Raw genomic sequence first — 24514 nt, forward strand, 5'->3', positions numbered from 1 at the left:
CTTCTACTATTTGGCCATCTTTAAGTTCTTGTATTTATTTTTTTGTAATCTTCCTCCATAACTGCAATTAAGTGGGTTTTTTTAATTTATACTGGAATGCTAAATACAATTTTGTTCTCTTTTATGGCAACCTTTCTTCTGATAAGCTTTGATCATCTGTAGAAAAGTTTTGCTACTCTTTTTCATTTTTCTCATATCTTTGTACAGAGACTACAAACATACATTTTGTGTTGTTCATATTAATATACTGGGCTTTCATGTAATAATAGGAGGGTTTCAAGGGGTGGATGGGCCATGAGGGTAACCTTCAGGCTTTACTGCTCTAAGACTAGTCACCTATTATTATAGGAATATACTGTATTATGATATGGCGCCTTTGTGAAGCCATGCCTCCTCTGACATCCAAAACCTAATCTGGTTCAAGACAGCTTCTATTGCCAGACCTGAGCTTCTCAAGTTTCTTTAATGACTGCTTCACATACCACTGTAGCCAAGAGACATAATCCTCGCTTTCTAAAGTAATATGCTCTGGATTACCCTGGAAATTTTCTGTACCTCTTCTCTCTGCTCTCCAAAGCTCAAGGACTATACAGTCCTAGCCCAGTTTATTATAATAGTATTTCAGAGTGGAGTCTTTTCCCTCTGGGACTTAACATGTGGAGATATCTTAGATTGGCCCTTATGCACTCATCATTTTTTGCCCAGAAAATTGTCACAATTTCCTTGATAGATTTCCTGCCCGGCTATGGTTCAGGAAGCATTTACAATTAATCAGGAATTTGAGAGATTTTTCTGCTCCTTAGTTTTGTTGAAAAAGTGCTAACGGGTCCTCCCTAACCCTATTCTCGTTATTACTCCATGAGACTTCCACTGGGGGTGGGGAGGGGAGGAGAGGAGAGAAATAAATAAATAATAAATCTTTGGGGGAAAAAAACACGTCCAGAAGTAGAAAAATTCATACCTAAAGTACTACCATATACCTCCTAGTCCCAAAAGTCCTGTTTTCTCTGTTGAACCCACTCTAATCAAGTTTTCACCTCTCCCACATTACTCCACTGAAATTCCACATTACAAACCCAAATTCTCAGTCCTTTTCTTACCTGATCTATCAGAAGCATTTGACATAATCATTTACTACCTTCTTTGCTACTCCCCATCAGAATCCTTTACTGGTTCTTTTCTCCTCAAACCCTAAATGTGGGAGTCCTCCAACACCTTCTATCTACATTCATTCCCTGGCTGATCTCATCCAGTCTCATAACTTTGAATACTATTTATATCCTGATAACTCTCCAGTTAATATCTCCAGCCTTATCCTCCCCAGTGAACTGCAGACTTATATATAACCTGTATGTCTAGTAAGGAACTCAAATTTAATTTGTCTAAGAACTAACTGATATTCCCCCAGAAATTTGCTCCTCTACAGCCTGTAAATGACAAGTCTATTCTTCTAGTTACTTAGTCCAAAAATCCTGGGGTCATCTTTAACTCCTTCTAACATTCCACAATCAGTCAGAAATCTTCTTGACTCTCCCCTCAAAATACATCTAGATTCCGACCACTAATCATTACCTCCATTGCCCTATCCTGTCTAAGCCATCATCAGCTGTCACCAAGATTATTATTAACGGCCTCCTCAATGGTCTCCCTGTCTGTACTCTTAACTCTTTATTTTCCACACAACATCAAAAATGACTTTTAAAACATAAGTCAGATCATGTAACTCATTTACTTATCTTCCAATGGTCTCTCATCTCACTCAGAGAAAAAGCAGAGTCCCACAAGGCTCAACATGATCAATTAAGTATAGTGTAATGGGAAAAGGAATGGACTCTGCAGCTAGATTGTCAGGATTTGAATCTCATTTGCATTATTAAATTATCTGTGTTGCTTAATCCTTTTATGTCTCAGTTCCTCACCTATAAAACATGTCCACATCATAAGGATAAAAAGAGGATTTAAGTCATTTAAGTGTTTGTAACTAGCATATAGTAGGGTTCACCAAATGCTACCTGGCTATTATTATTTTGTATAGTCTAGTTCAGTTTGTGAATACATGAGGAGTCAAATGCAGAACATGACCCTAAGATTAGGAAAACCTAATGTGGTTTTACCTGGTGAGGCTATTGAGCTTTTTGTGTGTGGGCAGGGGCAGGGCTGGAATGATATCTGTATGCAGTATCAATTATCTTCCTAGTAAATGGGCATAAATGACTCTAAAAGATGCATTTCTTTTTAGGAATTAAAGTAGAAATACGCATAGCCTATCCAAAAGAACATGCTACCTTTCTGGAATTTCTGACTATACTGCCCTAGATTTATCACTTCCTGCTCTTTCCACCTCTCCTTGACATAAATCCTTGGCCAATCCCTCATCTAGAAGTCATCTCTCCTTCCTCCATGTTCCACATGGAATCTGGACCTTTTTTTTTTTTTTAAAGAGGTAAAGGTTTACAGAACAATTATGCACATAAAACAGGATTCCCATACACCACCCCACCACCAATACTTTAAATTGGTGTGGAACATCAGTTACAACTGTACAACTGATGCTAGCACATTTTTATACTTATACTATTAATTATAAGTCCAGGTTTAATTTAGGGTTCACTGACTATGTAGTGTAGTTCCATGGATTCTTTTAAATTTTTATTCCCTTACCATATATACAATCTAACATTTCCCTTTAGTCACATTCAGATATATATTTCAGTGCCGTTAATTGCACTCACAAAATGTTGTGCTACCATCACCACCATCCATTAGCAAAACACCCCATTATATCAAAAGGAACCCTGCACATTTTAAGCCTTAACTTCCTATTCCCTATCCCTACCTCATCCCCTGGTACCCTATATTCTAGATTCTAACTCTTTCAGACCTTTCTTATGCTACTTTACAGACTGCTTACTCTGAGTTCTTTGTCTTTTTTTTTTTTTAAGATTTATTTATTTATTTAATTCCTCCCCTCCCCCGGTTGTCTGTTCTCTGTGTCTATTTGTTGCGTCTTGTTTGTCCGCTTCTGTTGTCGTCAGCAGCACGGAAGTGTGGGCGGCGCCATTCCTGGGCAGGCTGCATTTTCACGCTGGGCGGGTGGCGCCATTCCTGGGCAGGCTGCACTTTCGCGCTGGGCGGCTCTCCCCATGGGGCGCACCCCCACGCGCGTGGGGCTCCCCTAAGCGGGGGACACCCCTGCGTGGCGGGGCACTCCCTGCGCACATCAGCACTGCGCATGGGCCAACTCCACACGGGTCAAGGAGGCCCGGGGTTTGAACCGTGGACCTCCCATGTGGTAGACGGACGCCCCAACCACTGGGCCAAGTCCGTTTTCCAATCTGAGTTTTTATTTTGTTTTGTTTTAACTTTGCATTCCCCACAATACCTAAAACTATAAATATCAACTGTGTGGTATTAGGGTTGAATGAAATAATCAGCCTTATTCAAAGCAAAAAGACTGGAACTAATCAGGAGAAATAGTTCTTACAGATTATTACCTGTAAAGGCCCCACACCAGAACTGTCTCCATGATTTCATGTAACCCTTGCTTCACAAACAAAATAAAAGCCACAGCATAGAAGCCTAAAGGAAGTCTATTTAGAAACCAGTTGGCTTATCTTACCCAGGTTTATAATAAAAGGTCTGTGGGGAAAACTCTTCTGTCCTACATTCCCCATGTCTGTACTAAGAACCAAGCTTCAACCTGAAAGGACTAGACACCATATCTCTATAAGGAATCACTATCACAAAATATAAAGCCCCGGCAAAGCTGTATTCTCCCAGGGACTAGTTATTCTATCTTAATATATAGAGGCACTGCCAAGATTTCAAAGACCCTAGTTAAAAACAAATTTACTTCTTAATCCTAGTAGAGTCCAAAGAGAATCTGACCAAGACCTTTTGTATTTTTCTACGAACAATTAAATATTACTGGGATTTTTTAAATGTGAGGAGCTAACAATTAGTATTGAAGATATGCCTGGTAATGGCAGAGATCAGTCTTGTAGCCTTGAATTGAGAAAGATCTCCTCAAGCTTAAATTCATCCAGAAAAGGTAACACTAATGCTTAAAACAAAGACAAGCATTAAACTAAATTCACATCTTCTACAAGACTTCTTTCTAAAAGATATCAGTCATGGTGGTTCCAAGATACAGCTCCCAAATTCTTTGACACTCCTCCCATCAAGTAGGGTTTATGCCCCTGCCCTTGGATCTGGGCTCTGTGACTGGTTGACCAACAAAAGGAAGAAAAAGTGATACTGTGCCAGTCTCCGAACCCAGGCCTTAAGAAATTGGCTGCTTCTATTATCTTGTTTTTCTCATTCTTCAAACCCAGCTACCATGCTATGAGGGAGTCCAAACAGTCCATGGAGAAGGGAGAAGGAAAGACTTTAAAAAGCCTTGACCAGGGGTCCCACACATGCATCTCACTCTACAGAACATTGTTTGGCCAGCAGACTTAGGAGACAGAGAGGTAAGTGGCACTCCCCAATCCCTGCCATAGATAGGTGAGCTTTAAACAAACCCTGTCTGTGCTCTCTTTTGTTTAATTAGACTACCTCCAGGGCCCCTGAGGCTCTTTGTCTGTAAGCCACAAAACAGCCTGCTTTTTAAGGTGCTTCTTTTTTTTTTTTTAAGATTTATTTATTTATTTCTCTCCCCCCACCCCTCCCAGTTGTCTGCTCTCTGTATCTTCACTGTATAGTCTTCTGTGACCACTTCTATCCTTATCAGCGGTACTGGGAATTTGTTTCTTTTTGTTACATCATCTTGCTGTGTCAGCTCTCTGTGTGTGCGGTGCCATTCTTGGGCAGGCTGCACTTTCTTTTGCACTGGGCGGCTCTCCTTACGGGGCACATTCCTTGCATGTGGAGCTCCCCTATGCGGGGGACACCCCTGGCACAGCAGTCCTTGCGCGCATCAGCACTGCGCATGGGCCAGCTCCACACAGGTCAAGGAGGTTTGAACTGCAGACCTCCCATGTGGTAGGCGGACGCCCTATCCATTGGGCCAAGGCCGCTTCCCTAAGGTGCCTCTTAATGTCGGGTATAACTGCAGAACTTGGTCCCCAGGAGTGTCCGTGAGAGGTGCTCCCTCATGGCTATCTCCTAAGACCTCTGCAAAGTAGGCAAAAGGAGGTCCCTAGCCAGTCCCTTTCCTAGTGGTAAAGCCCAGCTCGGAAGCCAAGATCTGGGAACTGAACCCAGACATCTCCCAAAATACCCAGAGACTTAAAGTTCCTGACCTCTGGAACATGGGGACAGCAAGCAGAGCTCCTGACCACCAGGATGCTGGCTCAGCAAGCAATCTGTTCAACCAGGTCTAGTGGTGGGACGCCACCCAGACTGATGAACACATTTAACCTCACCTAGGAGAATGGGCGGCTTCTAATTAGGAAAACCTCCCTACTGATGGTCTAAAAAAGAAGAGGCTAATCTTTTCCTGCCACACCACATGGCCACAGTATGGCCAAGAGTAGCCTCTGCACGGGACCCTGAGTTCCAGTTAAACCTGTGTAAAAGAGAAGGAAAGGACAGACAGATCTGAGGGCCAGAGACCACATGGTCATATCTCCTGAAAGGGATGAGGAAATGTACTACCAAACCGTCAGTTTAAAATAAGCGTAGGGAAATTACTCAGAGGCAGAACAGAGATGAGGAAATACACTACGAAACTGGTAAAAAAAAAAAAAATTTTTTTTAATTTTAATGAAGCTTTAGATCACATCAATGTTACATAAAAAATTAAAGGGATTCCCATATGCCCCAGTCCCTCCCCTCCCATACTTTCCCACATTAACAACATCCCTCATTAGTGTGGTACATTTTTAATTGATAAACCCATATCAATTTAATTGATAAACCCATATTGAAGCATTGCTTAAACCAGTCAATTTTAAATAAGCTCGAGGAAATTACTCAGGCAGAACTTAGAAACCCACTTATTTTTTAAAAAGCTGGTAGAGGCAATAAAATACCCTTTTGTAGATCCTAATTCTAGAGAAGGACAGATCCTCCTAGGGACACTGTCTGCCTCAGATATCTATAGAAAGCTGCAGGAACTTTCTCTGGGCCCCCCAAACCTCCATTAACTCCCTTTTAGAAACAGCTTTTGTGGTTTTCAACAATCAAGACCAAGCCACCGAGAAGCAAGTGAGGAGAGAGGAGGCATAGGGCCCAGGAACAGGTTCACCTTTTACTGCTGCTATTAAAGACACCATCACCTCGGGGTTACCTGAATCCAGGCTCCACATCAGCAGGAACCTGGCACCAATCTGTCACACCACACAAACCACCAGGGCCTTGTCCTGGGGAGGATGAAAGGGGCCTGAAGCATGAACCATCAACCAGGAGGTGACCCTGGGTGTGGCAGGTAAGGTTGTTCATTTCTTTCTTTTTTTTAGGTACTAGGGCCAGAGATTGGACCCAGGACCTCATATGTGGGAAGCAGGCGCTCAACCAGTGAGCCACATCGGCTCCTGTTGAGTTTGGTTTTATCATTTATTTGCCTGTAGTCTGCTTTTGTTTTTACGAGGCACCAGGGATCAAACCCAGGGCCTCCCCAGGTGGGAAAAAGGCACTCAACCACTTGAGCCACATCCACTCCCCTAATTTCTCAATTAACATGACAGCTAATTACTCAGTCCTGGCCTGTACTACAGACCTCTCCTAGCCTTGGCTGTGCCCAATGAGGGGAATGAATGGGGAATCAAGATCTAGGCCTTTACTAAACCTCTCCCCTGTAGAGTAAGGAACCTCTTCATATGCCATCAATTAAGATTAAAAGGTTCCTGGCTACTCCTAGCTCCCTTGCCTATTCACTTGTTAAAACATCAATTCTTCCTTACAGGGAGGGCTTTACCACTTGCTGGAAGGTAACTAATAGAATGCAGCCCCAATTCATGTCTCATCAGGGCAGGGTTTCTCTAGACCCATATAGCTCCATACGTAGCAGCTGCCCAGGGATTTTCCTGGAGGAACAAAACAGGAAGATCCTACACGAGGTTTCAGCTATGGATAGACACTGGGAGCTTTGAGTTTAGGTGATTCTAAAGGCAGGTCTTTCCCTAAGCTAAACTAAGTAAAATTCTCTCTTCTGTTATAATCTGTGTTTGCTTTAACTTTGTCAGTCTGCTTGTGCCTAGGAACTTGTAAATCAGATTTGGGGTTTGCTTGTTACAAATTTGATAACAGTGAAAGGTAACCTAAAATGAGTTTTTAAATGTCAATTCTATCTTGCAATTGAATTTGACGTATAAATGAAACCACATGGAATTGGTTCATCGCTGAGAAGAGCAGAAAAACTTAGCAACATTAAGATTACTAATAAAATAGTTTCAGATGCTTAGTTAATAAACAAAAATGCCCTGTTTTGAAGTAAAAATTTACTAGAAACTGAGACTAAAAGATCAGATCATTAATAGATGGCTTTATATATAAAACAGAAGAATAATATCTATACAGTTTGCTTTTGGTTATTTCATGACAACTTCTACCCCTCATAGCTCAGGAGAAGGCAAATTTAAGATAACCCTGTCTCCTGTTCTACCACTGGTAATCATGACCCTGCTTTCTCTTGTGACTCCAGGTCAGGACTAGATTGCTTCCTGGTGGAATTCTCGATCCTCAGGGTTGGACATCCACTCTTCCAGTCCAGCAGCTGCCAGAGTCCTGTTATCTCCAAGGACTGGTAGTGAGAGGACCTCCCCACTTGAGCATCAAGAGTTCTGAAAGCAGCAGGTCATGAGAAGAAACCAGTGTTCCCTGAGACTTCAGTGACCTCAGTGAGTGTATACTGGAATCAGTCTTGCTCATCCAAGGTCTGTCAAAGTCAAAATGGGGAATAAGCAAAGTTCTGAAATAAAGGAAAATGTTGTAAATTGTGTTTCAAAGCATTGGGAACAATTTGGTTATAAGCCAATAAATTAAAAGAATGAAATTCTTATGAAAAACTGCATGGTCACAGTGCAGACTAATTAATAGAAATAGCCTTCCAAAGGTCTTTTATATGTTATTTTACAGTTAAACTTATTTTGTAAAAGAAAGTTATAAGTACTTTTAATGAGTAGTGTTTTTGTGTCTTACTCTCTATTTGTGTCTGCCTATTTGCTCTATTGTCATACATCAGGATGGTAACATCAAATTAGCAAATGAAAAGTCTTAAAAGAGCTCTATTCAAATTGTTAAAATTAAATACGTGATTATATATGTGAATGAATATTCCTGGAGCCCAAATTAGGCTAAACAGGATGGAAAGGTCATATAGAAATCTGAATATAGAAACAATTGGGAAAGGGAAAAGATCTCCTAAACCCTTTGACCTACCAAGCCTGCAAGGCCTTCTCTTTGCAAGAGCTATGAGGGAGGGGCTAGATGTGGCAGATTAAATTCTATCTTCCAGGCTGGAGAATTAAGAATCCGTTTATCCTGTAATTCCCCAATTTAAACCTTTTAACAGTCTTAAAATAAGGGTGGCTAATAATCCTATTGCAAAATTTCAGTAAGTAAAGGAAAAGTCCTTGAAAGCTATGGAAAGATCTTTTCTAAATTATAATTAAAATGAATTAAACAATTATATTCCAGAACGTAGCACTCAGTATGCTTTTAAGATTATTCACAGTTTTAGAATTTTATTAAAGAAAAGATGTTTTAGCCTCCTGTGAAGGAAACAAGAACATTCCTTGCCTAAACTATAATTGTCCCAATTTTATTTAGCTTGGGTGTTATCTCCCTAGGTTTACAGAATACCAAGTAAATAAATTAACATTATATGGATTACATTTTTAAGATGATGAAAATTGTGTGTGTTTAATGAAATTAAGATAAAGTATATTTTATTGGGTATTAATTGTACTTTAGTAAGCTTATTTATTTTTTTAAAAGATTTATTTATTTATTTATTTATTTATTTCTCTCCCCTCCCCCTCCCCCCTGCCCCGGTTGTCTGTTCTCTGTGTCTATTTGCTGCGTCTTCTTTGTCCGCTTCTGTTGTTGTCAGCGGCTCAGGAATCTGTGATTCTTTTTGTTGAGACATCTTATTGTGTCAGCTCTCCGTGTGTGTGTGGCGCCTCCTGGGCAGGCTGCACTTTCTTTCACGCTGGGCGGCTCGCCTTATGGGGTGTACTCCTTGTGCATGGGGCTCCCCTACGTGGGGGACACCCCTGCGTGGCATGGCACTCTTTGCGCGCATCTGCACTGCGAATGGGCCAGCTCCACACGGGTCAAGGAGGCCCGGGGTTTGAACCGCGGACCTCCCATGTGGTAGACGGATGCCCTAACCACTGGGCCAGGTCCGCCGCCTAGTAAGCTTATTTAAAGGTAAAGTAACTAATCTATGTGGTTATGGTTAATTATAAGGAGTTTATAAAAGCATCTTCTAAACTGAAGCATTTAAATGGCTAATTCTAGGAAGCCATTATCAATTAGAAACCTAAATAGATATTAATAATAAAAAGTAACTTCATAACAGGGAAACCTGTCAGAGGCCATCTCAATCTGCATATTAAAGTGGTGGTAAGGAAAGATAATCTTGATTCCATTGGGAATCTTAGATTTTCATAAAATAATTGAAAAGGTAGTTTTTCCTGTATTGCTAAAGTAAAGTACCTGTTAATTAACATAATCTTGGTAAAGGTGTAGAAGTAAAAAGCAAAGTACTAAAATAGTTAAGTCCATTTGATATGTTATAAACTACCTTGGAAGTGTTTAGAAAGTGTATAAAAATTAAGAGAGGGAAGTGGACTTGGCCCAGTGGTTAGGGCATCCATCTACCACATGGGAGGTCCGCGGTTCAAACCCCAGGCCTCCTTGACCCGTGTGGAGCTGGCCCATGCACAGTGCTGATGTGTGCAAGGAGTGCCCTGCCACGCAGGGGTGTCCCCCGCATAGGGGAGCCCCACGCACAAGAAGTGTGCCCCTTAAGGAGAGCCACCCAGCCCGAAAGAAAGTGCAGGCTGCCCAGGAATGGTGCCGCACACATGGAGAGCTGACACAACAAGATGACGCAACAAAAAGAAACAGATTCCTGTGCCACTGACAACAACAGAAGCGGACAAAGAAGACACAGCAAATAGACACAGAGAACAGACAACCGGGGTGGGGGGGAAGGGGAGAGAAATAAATAAATAAAAATTTTTAAAAAAAAAATTAAGAAAGACTTCAGTATTGTCAAACTCTCTTGTACATTCATACCAGACCTTCAGTACACTGCATGGTGCCTCTCAATTTGAGTTATAGTTTGGTCACTGATACCTAAAACAATAAAAGTATCTACCATATCTCTGGACATGCTCCTGAAGTGGATGGAAAGTTATTTGCAGTTTTAGATTCCCGCAGCAGCTGGCAATGGCTCGATATGGTCAGATTTACAATGGACACTGCCTCCAGGCTGGATCTGTTTCATATTGCCAAAGGGTGTATTCACCAGGCCAGTGAAACACTGGAGCCTTGCCTTCCTAGCTTCTGTCTAGGATCAATGGTGCTGCAGCATGCTGGCTGTGTGAAAAACATACCAAACAGAGCAACTACTATCAGAGTAATATGAGTAGAATGTAAACCAACAGAATTGGCATTATGGCCTGCTCCCATGGAGAGATAACATGTATGGAACTTGTATGGTATTGCAAACCTGGAGGTTAGATCTATTAACTGAAGCTCAAAGAGAAGCTTATGCATTGATTAGTGCATTAAGTACGATACCTATATCTCTTCTAGATCACATGAAGAGGGATATTGAACATGTTCAAAGTCTTAGTAAATTTAATTCATTTTCTAAGTAGTTAATGACTGTGTCTATAAGACAAAAGAATGTCTCTCTTAAGTACTGTCTTTATTTTGCCTGCCATACATTGTTGCCTATACTGTCTTTGTGAGCTTATGTCTAGGGCAGTGCCTCTTTTCATACGTCTCCTAGTCCTAAGCATAACCACCACTGTAGGAATTGGGGTTGGCAATTTATACCAACCCCAGCAAGTCTACCACAATCCTTCCCTAGAGTTAACCAACAGTATAAAAGAACTCAGGGAAAAATGCACTTTCCCATCAACTTTGGGGGTACGCAGCCTCTGAAGGCACCTGGCCTTTCTCACTCTTGTGGTCGGTCCAGTATGTCATGGCTAGACCCCTTTTAGGACCCAATTACTACCATATTCTTTATCCTTTTAGTGGGACCATGCATCTTCAAAATTCTAATTAAGTTTATTTCCTACAGAATCAACGCCTTATTAGTCATGCAAGGATTTCATCCAGTCAGCATCCAGGACCTGTCTTCCCTCAACCACAATATAATAGCCAGAGGGTTTTACACCTTGTCAGGTAGAACCTACTCCCCCTAATTAGCAGGAAATAGCTATAGAAAGAATAACCAGCACCTCCTTAAGAATAAAGTGTAAGCTCTCTGAGAGGGTAGTTGAGGTAGGTTAGTATAGGGAAGGGAAGATTTGGACCACAGCTGAGACTTGGCCAACCCACATGGCCATGAGATCCGGCCCAGAAACCTCCTGAGGGATCCTGGCCATGAGAATTTCATTTAGAAGGAGAATCCTGTTCGGGGTCATATGAAAGCCCCAGATGCCCTCAGAAAGTCCTGACCTGGGGCCCCATGTGCACGTCTCACTCTGCAGCACACCTGCAGTCCATGCCTCAGACCATGTATTTTCCTTTATTCCCTCGCCTACCCTATGGCGTGTCCTTAAATTATTTTATGCAACATAAGACAAAAACCTAGAAGCCCAGAACACAGAGCCCTTCTGCTAATAGTAGGTTAACTGCACACACTTTACAGCTAAATTGTCGGGATCTGAATCCTGGCAAGTTAATTTGTCTCTCTGTGCTTCTGTTTCTTCATATGTAAAAGAAAGACAATAACAGGCTGTTAGGATTAAGGGAGGCTGCAAGCCAAAAGGATAGAGAAAGGAGGTAGTGGTGAGGAGAAAGTAAAAATATGGTTAAAAAAAGAATACGATCAATAAGTCTTAGAAACCAGGACAGGGGGAGCAGGAACAATCGGTCAGGAATACTAGGAGACCTGGCCGCCACATGAATGTGGACTCCAGAGACTCTTAAGAGCCCAATAGTCAGCCAGTAACACAGGTTTCTCAGGTCTCTAGCAGCTCTAACCCATCCAGAAACTTCAATAGACAGAATGGCTAAACAACCAGGCAGTGTCTATGAGTACAGTCCTCTGAATTATGAGACCTTCAAGTACCCTCAAAAATGAAATAGTTTATCTTAACTCAAGTAGGCCCATCTGCCCTGCCATTAAACATGGGTGTGTCTCCCTCCCACCCTCCATTTTCTGACTTAATTGCTGATGCCTGGAATTCCTTTAAACAAGGGATGAAAAATTTTCATTCTGCATGCAAACAAAAAAAAGAAAATGGAAAGGTCTGGTTAAGATAATACTAGGCAGCTCATGAGGCTCAGTGGTTGAACACTGGCTTCCCACATATAAGGTCCTAGGTTCAATCCCTGGCCCTGGTACCTTAAAAAAAAAAAAAAAAAAATACTGTGTTTAACTGAGTTTCAGTTAATCACCCTGCCAAGTAGGACCCAGTCATGCATCTTTGTAGAAATCTTAAAATCTAAGCGAGGTGTGGGTGTGTGCAGTTTAGTGAGGCCTACTAAGTGTCAGTCCACAGATAGTAAGAAGTGTATTCAAACCAATTAGTGTAATTTTCAATGTCTTGTTTAATAAATATTTATTGGATTATTTAAAAAATAAACTTAAGTATGCAACAGGATCAAGTGGCAAGAATCACCATCACCAGACAGTAACAAGTCACATAAAGAGAGAAAAGTTAAAGGCCTGAGGATAAAGGAGCAGAAAAACCTCTAGATTTCCACACAAACTAGAATCATGTTACTGTCACATGAAAAAGACAAACATGAAGCAATTTAGATGAGTGATTAAGAGCACAGACTCTGGAACCAGATTGTCTGGCTCCACCATTTACTAGTAGTGTGACACTAGGTTAGTGACTTAACTTCTCTGCCTCAGTTTCCTCATCCTAAAATGGATAGCTACACCTATATCATTTGGTTATTGTAACAATCAAATGAGTTCATGCAAGTAAAGTGCTTAAAACAGTTACCTGGTATGTGGTCAATGCTATTTAAATATTAACAATTATTATTACTATGGTGATGATGATTATATTCTGAGATATCTGGCTTGAACCCACCAACCCAGGAATCTTTGTTGTTGCACAAAGAACCTAGTTCCTAAGAGATTCACTAATGGAAGCATTTCTGTAAAAAAGGGATGCAGACAGAGAAGAGAAGTGTTAGAAGAGAAAAACTCATGATTACTTAAGTAATAATTAAATAGACTTTAGAAAGTAGATTACTTATATTTCTCTCATTGTTAGTATTTTTCCTGTTATTAAGTCATTCTTTCATCATAACACAAGGGGTGAGAGGAGATATCAAAAATGAGATGAGGGAAGCAGACTTGGCCCAATGATTAGGGCATCCGTCTACCACATGGGAGGTCCGCGGTTCAAACCCCGGGCCTCCTTGACCCGTGTGGAGCTGGCCCATTCGCAGTGCAGATGCGTGCAAAGAGTGCCATGCCACGCAGGGGTGTCCCCCGCGTAGGGGAGCCCCATGCACAAGGAGTACACCCCATAAGGCGAGCCGCCCAGCGTGAAAGAAAGTGCAGCCTGCCCAGGAGGCGCCACACACACACGGAGAGCTGACACAATAAGATGTCTCAACAAAAAGAATCACAGATTCCTGAGCCGCTGACAACAACAGCGGACAACAACAGCGGACAAAGAAGACGCAGCAAATAGACACAGAGAACAGACAACCGGGGCAGGGGGGAGGGGGAGGGGAGAGAAATAAATAAATAAATCTTAAAGAATATAAAAATGAGATGAAGTATAAACTAGTGCATTCTGGTAACTGCTGACATTTCAAATGATTTGGCTGAAAAGGAATGTAGCAACACTGGCTTTGATACAAACTTTCAGATACTCTTGGTACCTTACACAACAAGGACAGAGAATGTAAGGAATTTGGGGCAGGCATTCACAGTAAAATCCCATAATCTCAAGACTTAAAATTGAGAGAAGAGTTTGCTACACTGAGCTGAGGATGGTGAAAATCACGCAAGTCTGTCTTCTACATATCAAAACTGGGCTTTGGTTTCTAGGAGGAGCTATTTAAAAACATTACCACACAGTGTATATCTCAAATTACATGAAAGCAAGACAAAGGATTTTCTAATACAAGAAGAAATGGGAAAAAACAAAAATTTTTTTGAAAAAGAAGAAATGGGTAAAGAAGTAGAAAATTAATTTGTGGTAAGAAACTTGCTTTCAGTTTGATTTTACAGAAAATTATACATATAGTGTGTCTGCACTGATAAGTTATCTTTCATAGTGACCTGCTCTTACTGATACACAAAAGGAAAAAAATTTCTTGGCCTCTTAATTTTTAAGATTGACTTTTTTTTTAAGGAGGTACTGGATGGAACCCAGGACCTTGTACATGGGAAGCAGGCGCTTAACCACTGAGCTACATCCATTCCCCAATGACAGATGGGTTTTGTTTGTTTGTTTTTAGGAGGTACTAGGGAATGAACCCAGGACTTTATACATGGGAAGCAGGTACTCAATCACTGAGCTACATCCACTCTCCAATATTGATTTTTGAAGGAGAAAAAGAGACATAAATACATTGAGTGCCTACTATGTATCAATGATAAGCAAAGCATTTTACATACATTATCTCAGTTAATCTTTATAATAACCCTATGAATACAGATGAGAAAACTGAAGCACAGAGAAATAAAGAAACTTCCCCAAAGTAAACTGCCTATAGGTGAAGGCACAAATTCAGGACTATTTCAAGTCCTAAGCTCAGGCATGCTGTATGCTCTTCCACTCTACTGCCTAAAACATGAAAGATGGATATTTTAATATCTACTTGCCTGAATGTTAATGTCTGCCCACAAAAATAAGTTGGAGCGCTGGAGTAGAGAACACCTGATGATTCAGAATCATTCCGGAGTGCTATATTTCTTCGGCTGCTCAGACTGTATCCCTCAAAGCCAGCTGTCCATTCTTTTTAATGCAAAGATATTAAGAATTATTAGAATCTTGAGGAATATCTTTAATTCAGGCACATCTCCTATCTAATAAATTCATGGTTAAAGTATACTTGAGCTTATTCCAAGCTAATTAAGAACTAATTAACAAGTGAGTCTAAGTCTTTTAAAATTGTAATGCAGGAGAGAGACCAATTTCAAATTATAACATTTTTAGGAAAAAGCTACGCCACGGTATTTATTGAGGGTATAGAAAATCAGTGTCCTATGCCACGTTGAAAATTCTGACTTTAGATAATGCTATACTCCTGTCCAGGATTATTTCTGAACTCTGGTCATAAGAACTTACAAAAATTTCTCAAAATTTACAGGAAGTAATTTGAGCAGTAAGTAAGAAATATTTTCATGTTGTTCTCATCGATTCAGAATTTGTCCTTAGAAAAAGCGTTGTCAATGTGGTTCCCTTAGCAAACAATACAAGTGTTCTTATAAATGAAATAGTTAAGCTTCAGGAATGAGAAGACAAGAGCATACCATGAGGTACCAATGTGGAATGACCTATCTGGGGGACACTCCAAGGACTCCACTCCTGTCGGCCATCTCCTCGGGCGCAGACTCTGAACTGATAATCAACATTGGGGTCTATGTGGAGTACTATGAATTCAGTTTCAGAACCTACATATACGTCCTCAAAATGATTTGAAGTACATTTACGGAACTGGAGCCTGTAATCTTGGGCTGCAAAGTCGTCATCAACCTAAGGAGAAAGGCTTTATGTTAGCTAATTGACCAAGAATAACTAATTTCAATACACTGCTTAAGAACTTTGAATGGGGGGCACTTTGGGCCCAGCATTGAGGCTCATGTATTGAATATGAGTGATAATTAGGAAAGCCTAGGAAATATGCCATCATTATTTCCCTTTTCTTTATGAACTGTATACTTTATATTTCCCAGTGGAAAATCTCTGGGAAGTGAAAAACTCTGTTTCCTCTGAATAGCCAGTTTTCTACATAACAATGCTGAAGCTAAAACATTCATAAATCAAGACTAAGTACTATACAACAATACCACTCATATAACTAAGAAAGAATTAATATCCAGAAAATAAAGGTCTCTTAAAAATTAATAGAAGAGTCACAACAATGCAAGGTATTTGTGGTTGAGTGATGTATGGGAGCCCTGTATGATGTTATGTATGTTTTATAAGTTCACAACTTTCACTATACACATTGTTTATGTATGTTCATGTATGAATGACATACTTAAATAAATTGTTTTAAAGTGGGAAAAAAAATTAATAGAAGATAAACCACCCAGGAGAAAAAAGGGAAAAGCATTTTGGGAATAAGCATTCTATAGAATAAGAAATATGAATACAATGATGATTGAGGTGATGAATGCAAAACTATGTGATTATACCAAACACCACTGATTGCACACTTTGGATGAACTGTATGCTTTATTAATACAATCAATAAAATTGATTGGTTAAAAAAAAAGAAATATAAACAGCCAAAAATACATGTAAAAATACTCAACCTAATTTGTAAAATGTAGTCTAAAACCATAATGAAATACTATATTGGCATAAATATTAAGTCTGACAAGGCCAAGTATTAGCCAGGATGTTAAGTAACAAGAACTCATATACTGTTGGTGAAAGGTTAAACTAGTACAATCGCTTTTGTAAAAGTCTTTGGTATTACCTCATAGAGTAGAAACCAATACTCAAGACCTTATACTTCTATGGCTAGGTATATACTTCAGGAAAAAACTACATACATGTACAATGAAACATGGCTAAGAAAGCTTATAGCAAAAAACTGGAAACTACCCAAAGTCCACTGGCAGACAAAAGAATAAAAATAGGAGTTCTTATTTTGAACCAAAAAACACATCTCTACTTTTTTCTTCTATGTCAAGGCTTCATTTTGTTTTTTTAGTCACACACAAATAAGTTCCATAAACTGAGCAACCACCTCTGAATGATGTATTTGTCAACAACTGAGACATAATGACTCATTTGGATATAGTTTCTATCTAAAATATGGTAATTCATATATATATAACATAGTATTAATATAATTCTTGGCAGGGTTAAGAGTGTGGAGAAACCATACCCTGAAGATCTCATTTCAAAGGTATTAGTTCAATGTTGAACACAGAGTATTAGACAGTCAATATTCACTGCCACCTTTTGCCTTTTCTAATAAACAAGAATAGGAGAGATCCTCAACCTCTGAAAGGATTAAGTCTGGGAAATATGTGATGGGAATCAATGTTGTGATAGAGATTTTTAAAAGTACCTTTAAAACTTTATCTCAAACTGGAAGTACTACCTCAGTTCAATTTCCCTGTGACATTAAGTGTAAAGCAGAAGTGATGTTTACTTTAGGAAAAGAAGAAAATATTTAAAGGTAGTTAATAAAAAACATTTTAAAGGACCCATGTTCTTAAATCCATAATGGCAAAGCCACTTCTAAAATTCTGAGTTACATACCTTACACCATCGTACTATGATGCCTCCAGGTTTCTCTATTAGTTCGTCTATCTGTACTGGTGGGCGAGATGCTACTGTTCCATGGTTAAAAATATGGTCTTTAACTATGTTAAGAACTGAGTCATCCAACTGAGCAGATAAACAAGGCACATCAACCAGTAATGGTACTTCTGGTAAGCTAAGGAAACAAAAAGTGCCTATTAACTAAGAGTGAAAAATATAAGAAATATTCTAGAAAGTCACATGCTATAAGGATGTTGAAGCCCCCAGTAAATAATGCTCTTGGCAATGGGAGCTTTGTAAAATGATAAATGTAAAGATTCTCTTCCCAAACAAGTATAAATAAAAGAATCGGTAAGATCACAATTTTCAAGTTTATACCAAAGGCTCAGGTTTACTGAGATATGACTCAGTTTCAATAATTACATATTCAGAATTCTTTGAATTTCACAATTTTCTTACACATTGGAATTGAAGAAAATCTGCATTAATACTACATCAAGGATTACAATCATAGCTACTAGTAATACTGGTGATAGGTAGTGACACTCTGAAAATCATATTGTCTATCTCCCTTAGTCAGAACCTTTAAGGGAGCGGGGGGTTGCTAAACACTAAAAAGTAAGCCCAGAAATACTAACTCTTACCTGTCCAACTGAATGTGAGAGGCCTTTTTGGCAAAGCTCCACAGTTTCTCATTCTGTTCTCCTATACCCCCAAGAATGGCAATCTCACCTATGGTCAAGAAAAAGACAACTAGTATGGTAAGAAATGGTCAGATTAATATAATCCACACAACCCAGGTACAGGTAGGTCTTTGATGTTCTTGCAAATAATTCCTCAATGATGCCACAGTCAACTTCCCAAAAGAGAAAAGTAGAAACTATTTTAGAAAGTAATCCTAAGGTTAACCCAAGAAGAAAAGAGGTACACAAAGGCAACATTTTTCCTGAGATGAAAGATTCTGTTCCAGTCAAGTGAAATCTGGTTTATCAACCAATTTTATGCAAAACAGAAGGCTCAGGGAATTTTTTCATTCTTTCCATAGAATCTTTATCAACTCACATAGGAAGGAACAATAGGACACAGGGTTATACTCAAAGTCATCTGAATGCACCCTGGAGTTGCAAGTTTTTTGAGATCATATGACCTTCTCCCTCACCAAAAGGAAAAGAGATACACACTGCCTCAAGCTGATACAGTAAAATGATGCAAAAAAAAAGAGACAACAGATTCCCGGTGCCACTGACAAGAATGCAAGCAGACACAGAAGAACACACAGCGAATGGACACAGAGAACAGACAAGTGTGGCGGGGGGAAGGTAAGAGAAATAAAAAATAAATCTTCAAAAAAAAATTTTTTTTTCAGGGAAACGGACTTGACCCAGTGGTTAGGGCGTCCATCTACCACATGGGAGGTCCACAGTTCAAGCCCCGGGCCTCCTTGACCCGTGTGGAGCTGGCCCATGCGCAGTGCTAATGCGCGCAAGGAGTGCCCTGTCACGCAGGGGTGTCCCCCGCGTAGGGGAGCCCCACGCGCAAGGAGTGCACCCATAAGGAGAGCTGCCCAGCTCGAAGGAAAGTGCAGCCTGCCCAGGAATGGCGCCGCCCACACTTCCCGTGCCACTAAGGACAACAGAAGCGGACAAAGAAGACGCAGCAAATAGACACAGAGAACAGACAACTGGGGGAGGGGGGGAATAAATAAAAATAAATAAATCTTTAAAAAAAATAAATGAATTTTTTCAGTTGGAGTGAGACCCATCTACACATTTTATTCTATGGCACTCTCAGCATTCAACCTGCAGAATGGATGGTATTCAGTCTCCTTCCAGATATCTTTTTTCCCAACTGCTCTTTACCTTAGAGTTCTACTCTCTGCTGCCTTTTCTTCTCATAGCATACACTATCGCTTGATTTCATTTATTTCCATGGATTCAGATTTGACTTATATGCTATTATCTGCCATATTGACATCCTCAGGTATGATCTCTCTCCTAAGCAAAATATTCCCAATTACCTCCTGGCACCTTAAGCACCTCAAACTCAACATGCCCAAACTGAATGCCTAACCACCCACTGAAACTACCAACTTCTCCTTAATGTCCTATCTCAGTAAATGGCACCACCATTCTCCCAGTCACCCACAGCCAGGTTGGTTTTGGTCATCCCAGATTCTTCCTTTCTGCTTCCTCCTTCCTATATTCAGGGGATTATCACTAAACAATAGTTATTGATCAATAAAATCACCAATCATTCTATAACCTAAAAATTTCTTAAAACCACCCTATCTTATCTTTTTTTGTTTTCCTTTCTTTCTTTCTTTTTTTAATGTTACATTAAAAAAATGAGGTCCCTATATACCCCCCACCCCTCTCACCCCACTCCTCCCCCCATAATAACAATCTCCTCCATCATCATGAGACATTCATTGCATTTGGTGAATACATCTCTGAGCACCGCTGCACCTCATGGTCAATGGTCCACATCATAGCCCACACTCTCCCAGTCCTCCCAGTGGGCCATGGGAGGACATACAATGTCTGGTAACTGTCCCCACAGTACCACCCAGGACAACTCCAAGTCCCGAAAATGCCCCCACATCACATCTCTTCCTCCCACTCCCTACCCCCAGCAGCCATGGCCACTTTCTCCACACCAATGTCACATTTTCTTCGATTACTAATCACAATAGTTCATGAAGAGAATATCAGTAAGTCCACCCTAATCCATACTCTATTCCTCCATCCTATGGACCCTGGAATGGTTGTGTCCACTCCACATCTATATCAAGAGGGGGCTTAGATTTCACATGGATGCTGGATGCAATTCTCCTGCTTTCAGTTGTAGGCACTCTTGGCTTCCTGGTGTGGTGGTTGACCTTCTTCACCTCCATGTTAGCTGAGTGGGGTAAGTCCAATAAACCAGAGTGTAGGAGTTGCAAGTCTGTTGAGGCTTAGGGCCTGGCTATCACATGGTCAGTCCAGAGATTCAGGTCCCCTGGGTATACACTAAACCCCAGCACCAAGTACAGATATGGTAAAAGTAACAGGAGAGACTTGTGAACAAAGATCACATCTGAGTCCAGCTCTATCACACAGAAACACAAACTCCAAAGCAGGGCCAACTGACATGGCACCCTATCTTAATCTTAACCTGCCACCAACATCACCATTTCTCACCTGGAATACTGCCAAAACTTTCTTATTAGTCTCTTATGTCTCCAGTCTTATAACCTATAATATAGTCTTCAAACTGTAGGCAGTGTCATTTTTCAAAACTGCAAATCTGACTGTGTAACTCTGCTGCTTAAAATACTTCAGTAGATCCCTGAATATGTCATTCCCTTCTGCTCATGCTGCTACCTCTGCCTGGAATCTGTCATTACTTTCTGTTCATGCTGCTACCTCTGCCTGGAATCATGCTCTTTCCTCCTCTTCTCCCTTTGTCTGCTTGTTGAATTTCTTCAAGCCTCTATACAACTCCTCCTATAGAAACCTATCCTTGATTTTTCCAGAGGGAGTTAAGCACTCCTCGTCTGTGGTCTGTGTTTCTATAAGGTCTTAGACCTTGCTTAGCGTGGATGTGTCTCCTATTGGGCTGTCAACACCTAAGGGGAAATCTGTTTTATCTTGCCTTTTTTTTTTTTTTAAAGAAATATCTTTTTTTTTTTTTTTTTAAGATTTATTTATTTATTTATATTCCCCCTCTCCCCTGGTTGTCTGTTCTTGGTGTCTATTTGCTGCGTCTTGTTTCTTTGTCCGCTTCTGTTGTCGTCAGCGGCGCGGGAAGTGTGGGCGGCGTCATTCCTGGGCAGGCTGCACTTTCTTTTCACGCTGGGCGGCTTTCCTCACGGGCACACTCCTTGCGTGTGGGGCTCCCGCACGCGGGGGACACCCTTGCGTGGCAGGGCACTCCTTGCGTGCATCAGCACTGCGCATGGCCAGCTCCACACGGGTCAAGGAGGCCCAGGGTTTGAACCGCGGACCTCCCATATGGTAGACGGACGCCCTAACCACTGGGCCAAAGTCCGTTTCCCAAGAAATATCTTTTGATAGTTGTCTTTAGTGAGGTTATGGATTTGCTTCCCCCCCCCGGTTTTTTTTTTTTAAGATTTTTTTTTATTTATTTCTGTTCCCTTCCCCCGCCCCCCGCCAGTTGTCTGCTTCCTGTGTGTTCTTCTGTGTCTGCTTGCATTCTTTTCAGCAACACCTGGAATCTGTGTCTCCCCTTGTTGCATCATCCTGCTGCGTCAGCTCTCCGTGTGTGCTGCAGTTCTTTCGTGCTGGGCGGCTCTCCTTACGGGCCCACCCCCTGCACATGGGGCTCCCCTACACCTGCATGGCACAGCACTCCCTGCGCGCATCAGCACTGCGCATGGGCCAGCTCCACACAGGTCAGAAGGCCCTGGGTTTGAACCCTGGACCTCCCATGTGGTAGGCGGAAGCCCTATCCATTGGGCCACATCCACTTCCCCCCCCTTTTTTTTTTTTACCTTGCCTTTTTATTCAATGCACTTGACAAAGACTTACACTGAAGGAAGGAAGAAGAGTAGGTAGATATGAAGGAAGATAAGTAGCAAAGCAAGTTCTGGGCTAACAAACAAAATAATTGGCTAAAGATAGGAATATAACAACTACAATTTCAGGAGTAAACACAAACTACATATTCTAACCTTCTAAAAAGAACAATGGAATTAAATTCTATTAACCATGAGCACTCTGAAAAATATAATAGACTCAAAATGATCTTAAAAATAATTGTGCTAACAGTGAATGAGATACTACTATTTTAGAACCATTTGAGAAAAATCTTTTATTCTGTCTTGTTTTATAAATGCTTATAATTAGCACTTCAATTTCACTTATCTTAGGATACCACACTATTTACCTGTCATTATATATTGCAAACTGTCCCAAGGTAGCAACACCCCAAGCAACCTTCAGATGGAAAGAAGTCTACAGGTATCCCGAGAAATCAGCAGAGAAATCAGAAAAGTGTTCATCTGAAAGAACTTAATAGGCTCCCTGGACTCCTACCTTCTCGGACTAAGTCCTCTGCAGTGTTAACGCCATGCTCAATGAGCTTCTGGCAGTCATCAAGTGGCTTAATGGTCTCCTGCTCAATTGTGTCCACTTCTTGCAAAAGGGTCACCAATCGCTCATCAAGGAGCTTCCCAAGTGTTCCCTTTAAATCATTAAAATGTTGTTTGAGGACATCTCTTGTCTGTGATGCACTTTCTTTGATCTGAAAAGAAATAACATAAAAACTCAATCTCTAGAAAAGGCTAATCCACAAGCATCACTCATAATTACCTCAAGGCTCCTAAACAACCATCATCTTCCATTTACTGATAAACCAAATATGATCCATTTGTACAAACTGACAGCACTGCACAAAATTGGCCTTGAGATTGAATGGCTCAAATTCAATTTTTTTTTTTTTTAATTTCTTTCTATCCCCTTCCCCCCACCCTAGCCATCTGCTCTCTGTGTCCATTCGCTGTGTGTTCTTCTGTGACCACTTGTATTCTTGTCAGTGGCACTGGGAATCTGTCTCTTTTTGTTGTATTATCTTGTTCCATCAGCTCTCTGTGTGTGTGGCGCCACTCCTGGGCAGGCTATATTTTTTTCATGCAGGGAGGCTCTCCATTCAGAGGCACTCCTTGTGCATGGGGCTCCCCTACACGGAGGACACCCCTGCATGGCATGGTTTGAACCCTGGACTTCCCATGTGGTGGCGGATGCTCTATCAGTTGAGCCAAATCCGCTTCCCTCAAATTCAGTTCTATCATCATCCACAAATTACACCACTTTGGTCAAGTTAATTAAGCACTCTACAGCTCAGTTTCCTTATTTATAAAATCGGTAAAATAATGCTTACCTTATAGAATCACTGTGAGGATTGAGTAAAATGATATATGTGCTACACTTGGTACAATGTCTGGCATATTGTTTGTTCTCAATAAATAAGTGTTAGAAATTATTATTATCTACATGAAGTAATTCTTTTTTTATTTTTTAGGAGGTACTGGAAATTGAATCCAGGACGTTGTACATGCGAAGCAGGTACTCAACCACTGAGCTATACTTACTCCCCCTTTTTTTTTTATTAGAGAAGTTGTGGGTTACAAAGTAGTTCTTGGCAATCGTAGATTTCAAAATAATATTTTTTAATTAGGAGGGGATTAAAATTCACTTTACTGAAAAGAAGGCAAGAAATGGTGGATTAGAAAGCCATGATATATATATATAAACACACTCACACATACATAGGTATGTATATAAAATCAGCTCATGGATAAAATGCCCTTACTGTGCTAAAAGAAAATTAAGAATTTATTTAAAACATAAAGAAGCTCATAGGAGGTAGAGACATTCATGAAATATAAACCTCTGGATCAATGCCTTAATACTTTTTGGAGGGTGGCAGACTTACGTGGGAGGTCCGCGGTTCAAACCCCGGGCCTCCTTGACCCGTGTGGAGCTGGCCCATGCGCAGTGCTGATGCGTGCAAAGAGTGCCGTGTCACACAGGGCGTCCCATGCGTAGGGGAGCCCCATGCGCAAGGAGTGTGCCCCATAAGGAGAGCCGCCCAGCGTGAAAGAAAGTGCAGCCTGCCCAGGAATGGCACCGCCCACACAGAGAGCTGATACAACAAGATGACGCAGCAAAAAGAAACACAGATTTGCGTGCCGATGACAACAACTGAAGCAGACGAAGAAGAAGATGATGTAGCAAATAGACACAGAGAATAGACAACCAGGGTGGGGGGGAAAGGGGAGAGAAATAAATAAAATAAATCTTAAAAAAAAAACTTTTTGGTTCATGGTCCTCTTTAAGAATCCTAATGAGGGAAGAAGATGTGGCTCAAGCAGCTGGGTGCCTGCCTACCACATGGGAGGTCCTGGGTTCAGTTTCCGATTCCTCCTAAATAAGATGAGCAAGACAGTGAGCTGACAC

The 24514-nt window shown here is 40.8% G+C and overlaps 1 protein-coding gene across 1 annotated transcript in view; it reads right to left on the bottom strand.

Annotated features, from left to right (window-relative positions):
- Positions 1-24514, bottom strand: part of CRLF3 (cytokine receptor like factor 3) — a 56241-nt gene that overhangs the window by 21429 nt on the left and 10298 nt on the right. Inside the window, exons 2-6 of the mRNA XM_004454877.4 lie at positions 22592-22799; positions 18200-18287; positions 17553-17730; positions 15584-15806; positions 14933-15065 (exon numbers count right to left, since the gene is read on the bottom strand). Coding sequence (XP_004454934.2) covers positions 14933-15065; positions 15584-15806; positions 17553-17730; positions 18200-18287; positions 22592-22799 — 830 coding nt within the window. The remainder of the gene's footprint in view (positions 1-14932; positions 15066-15583; positions 15807-17552; positions 17731-18199; positions 18288-22591; positions 22800-24514) is intronic.

Source organism: Dasypus novemcinctus, chromosome 21, assembly GCF_030445035.2.
Source record: "Dasypus novemcinctus isolate mDasNov1 chromosome 21, mDasNov1.1.hap2, whole genome shotgun sequence".
In the NCBI taxonomy this organism is placed as follows: domain Eukaryota; kingdom Metazoa; phylum Chordata; class Mammalia; order Cingulata; family Dasypodidae; genus Dasypus; species Dasypus novemcinctus.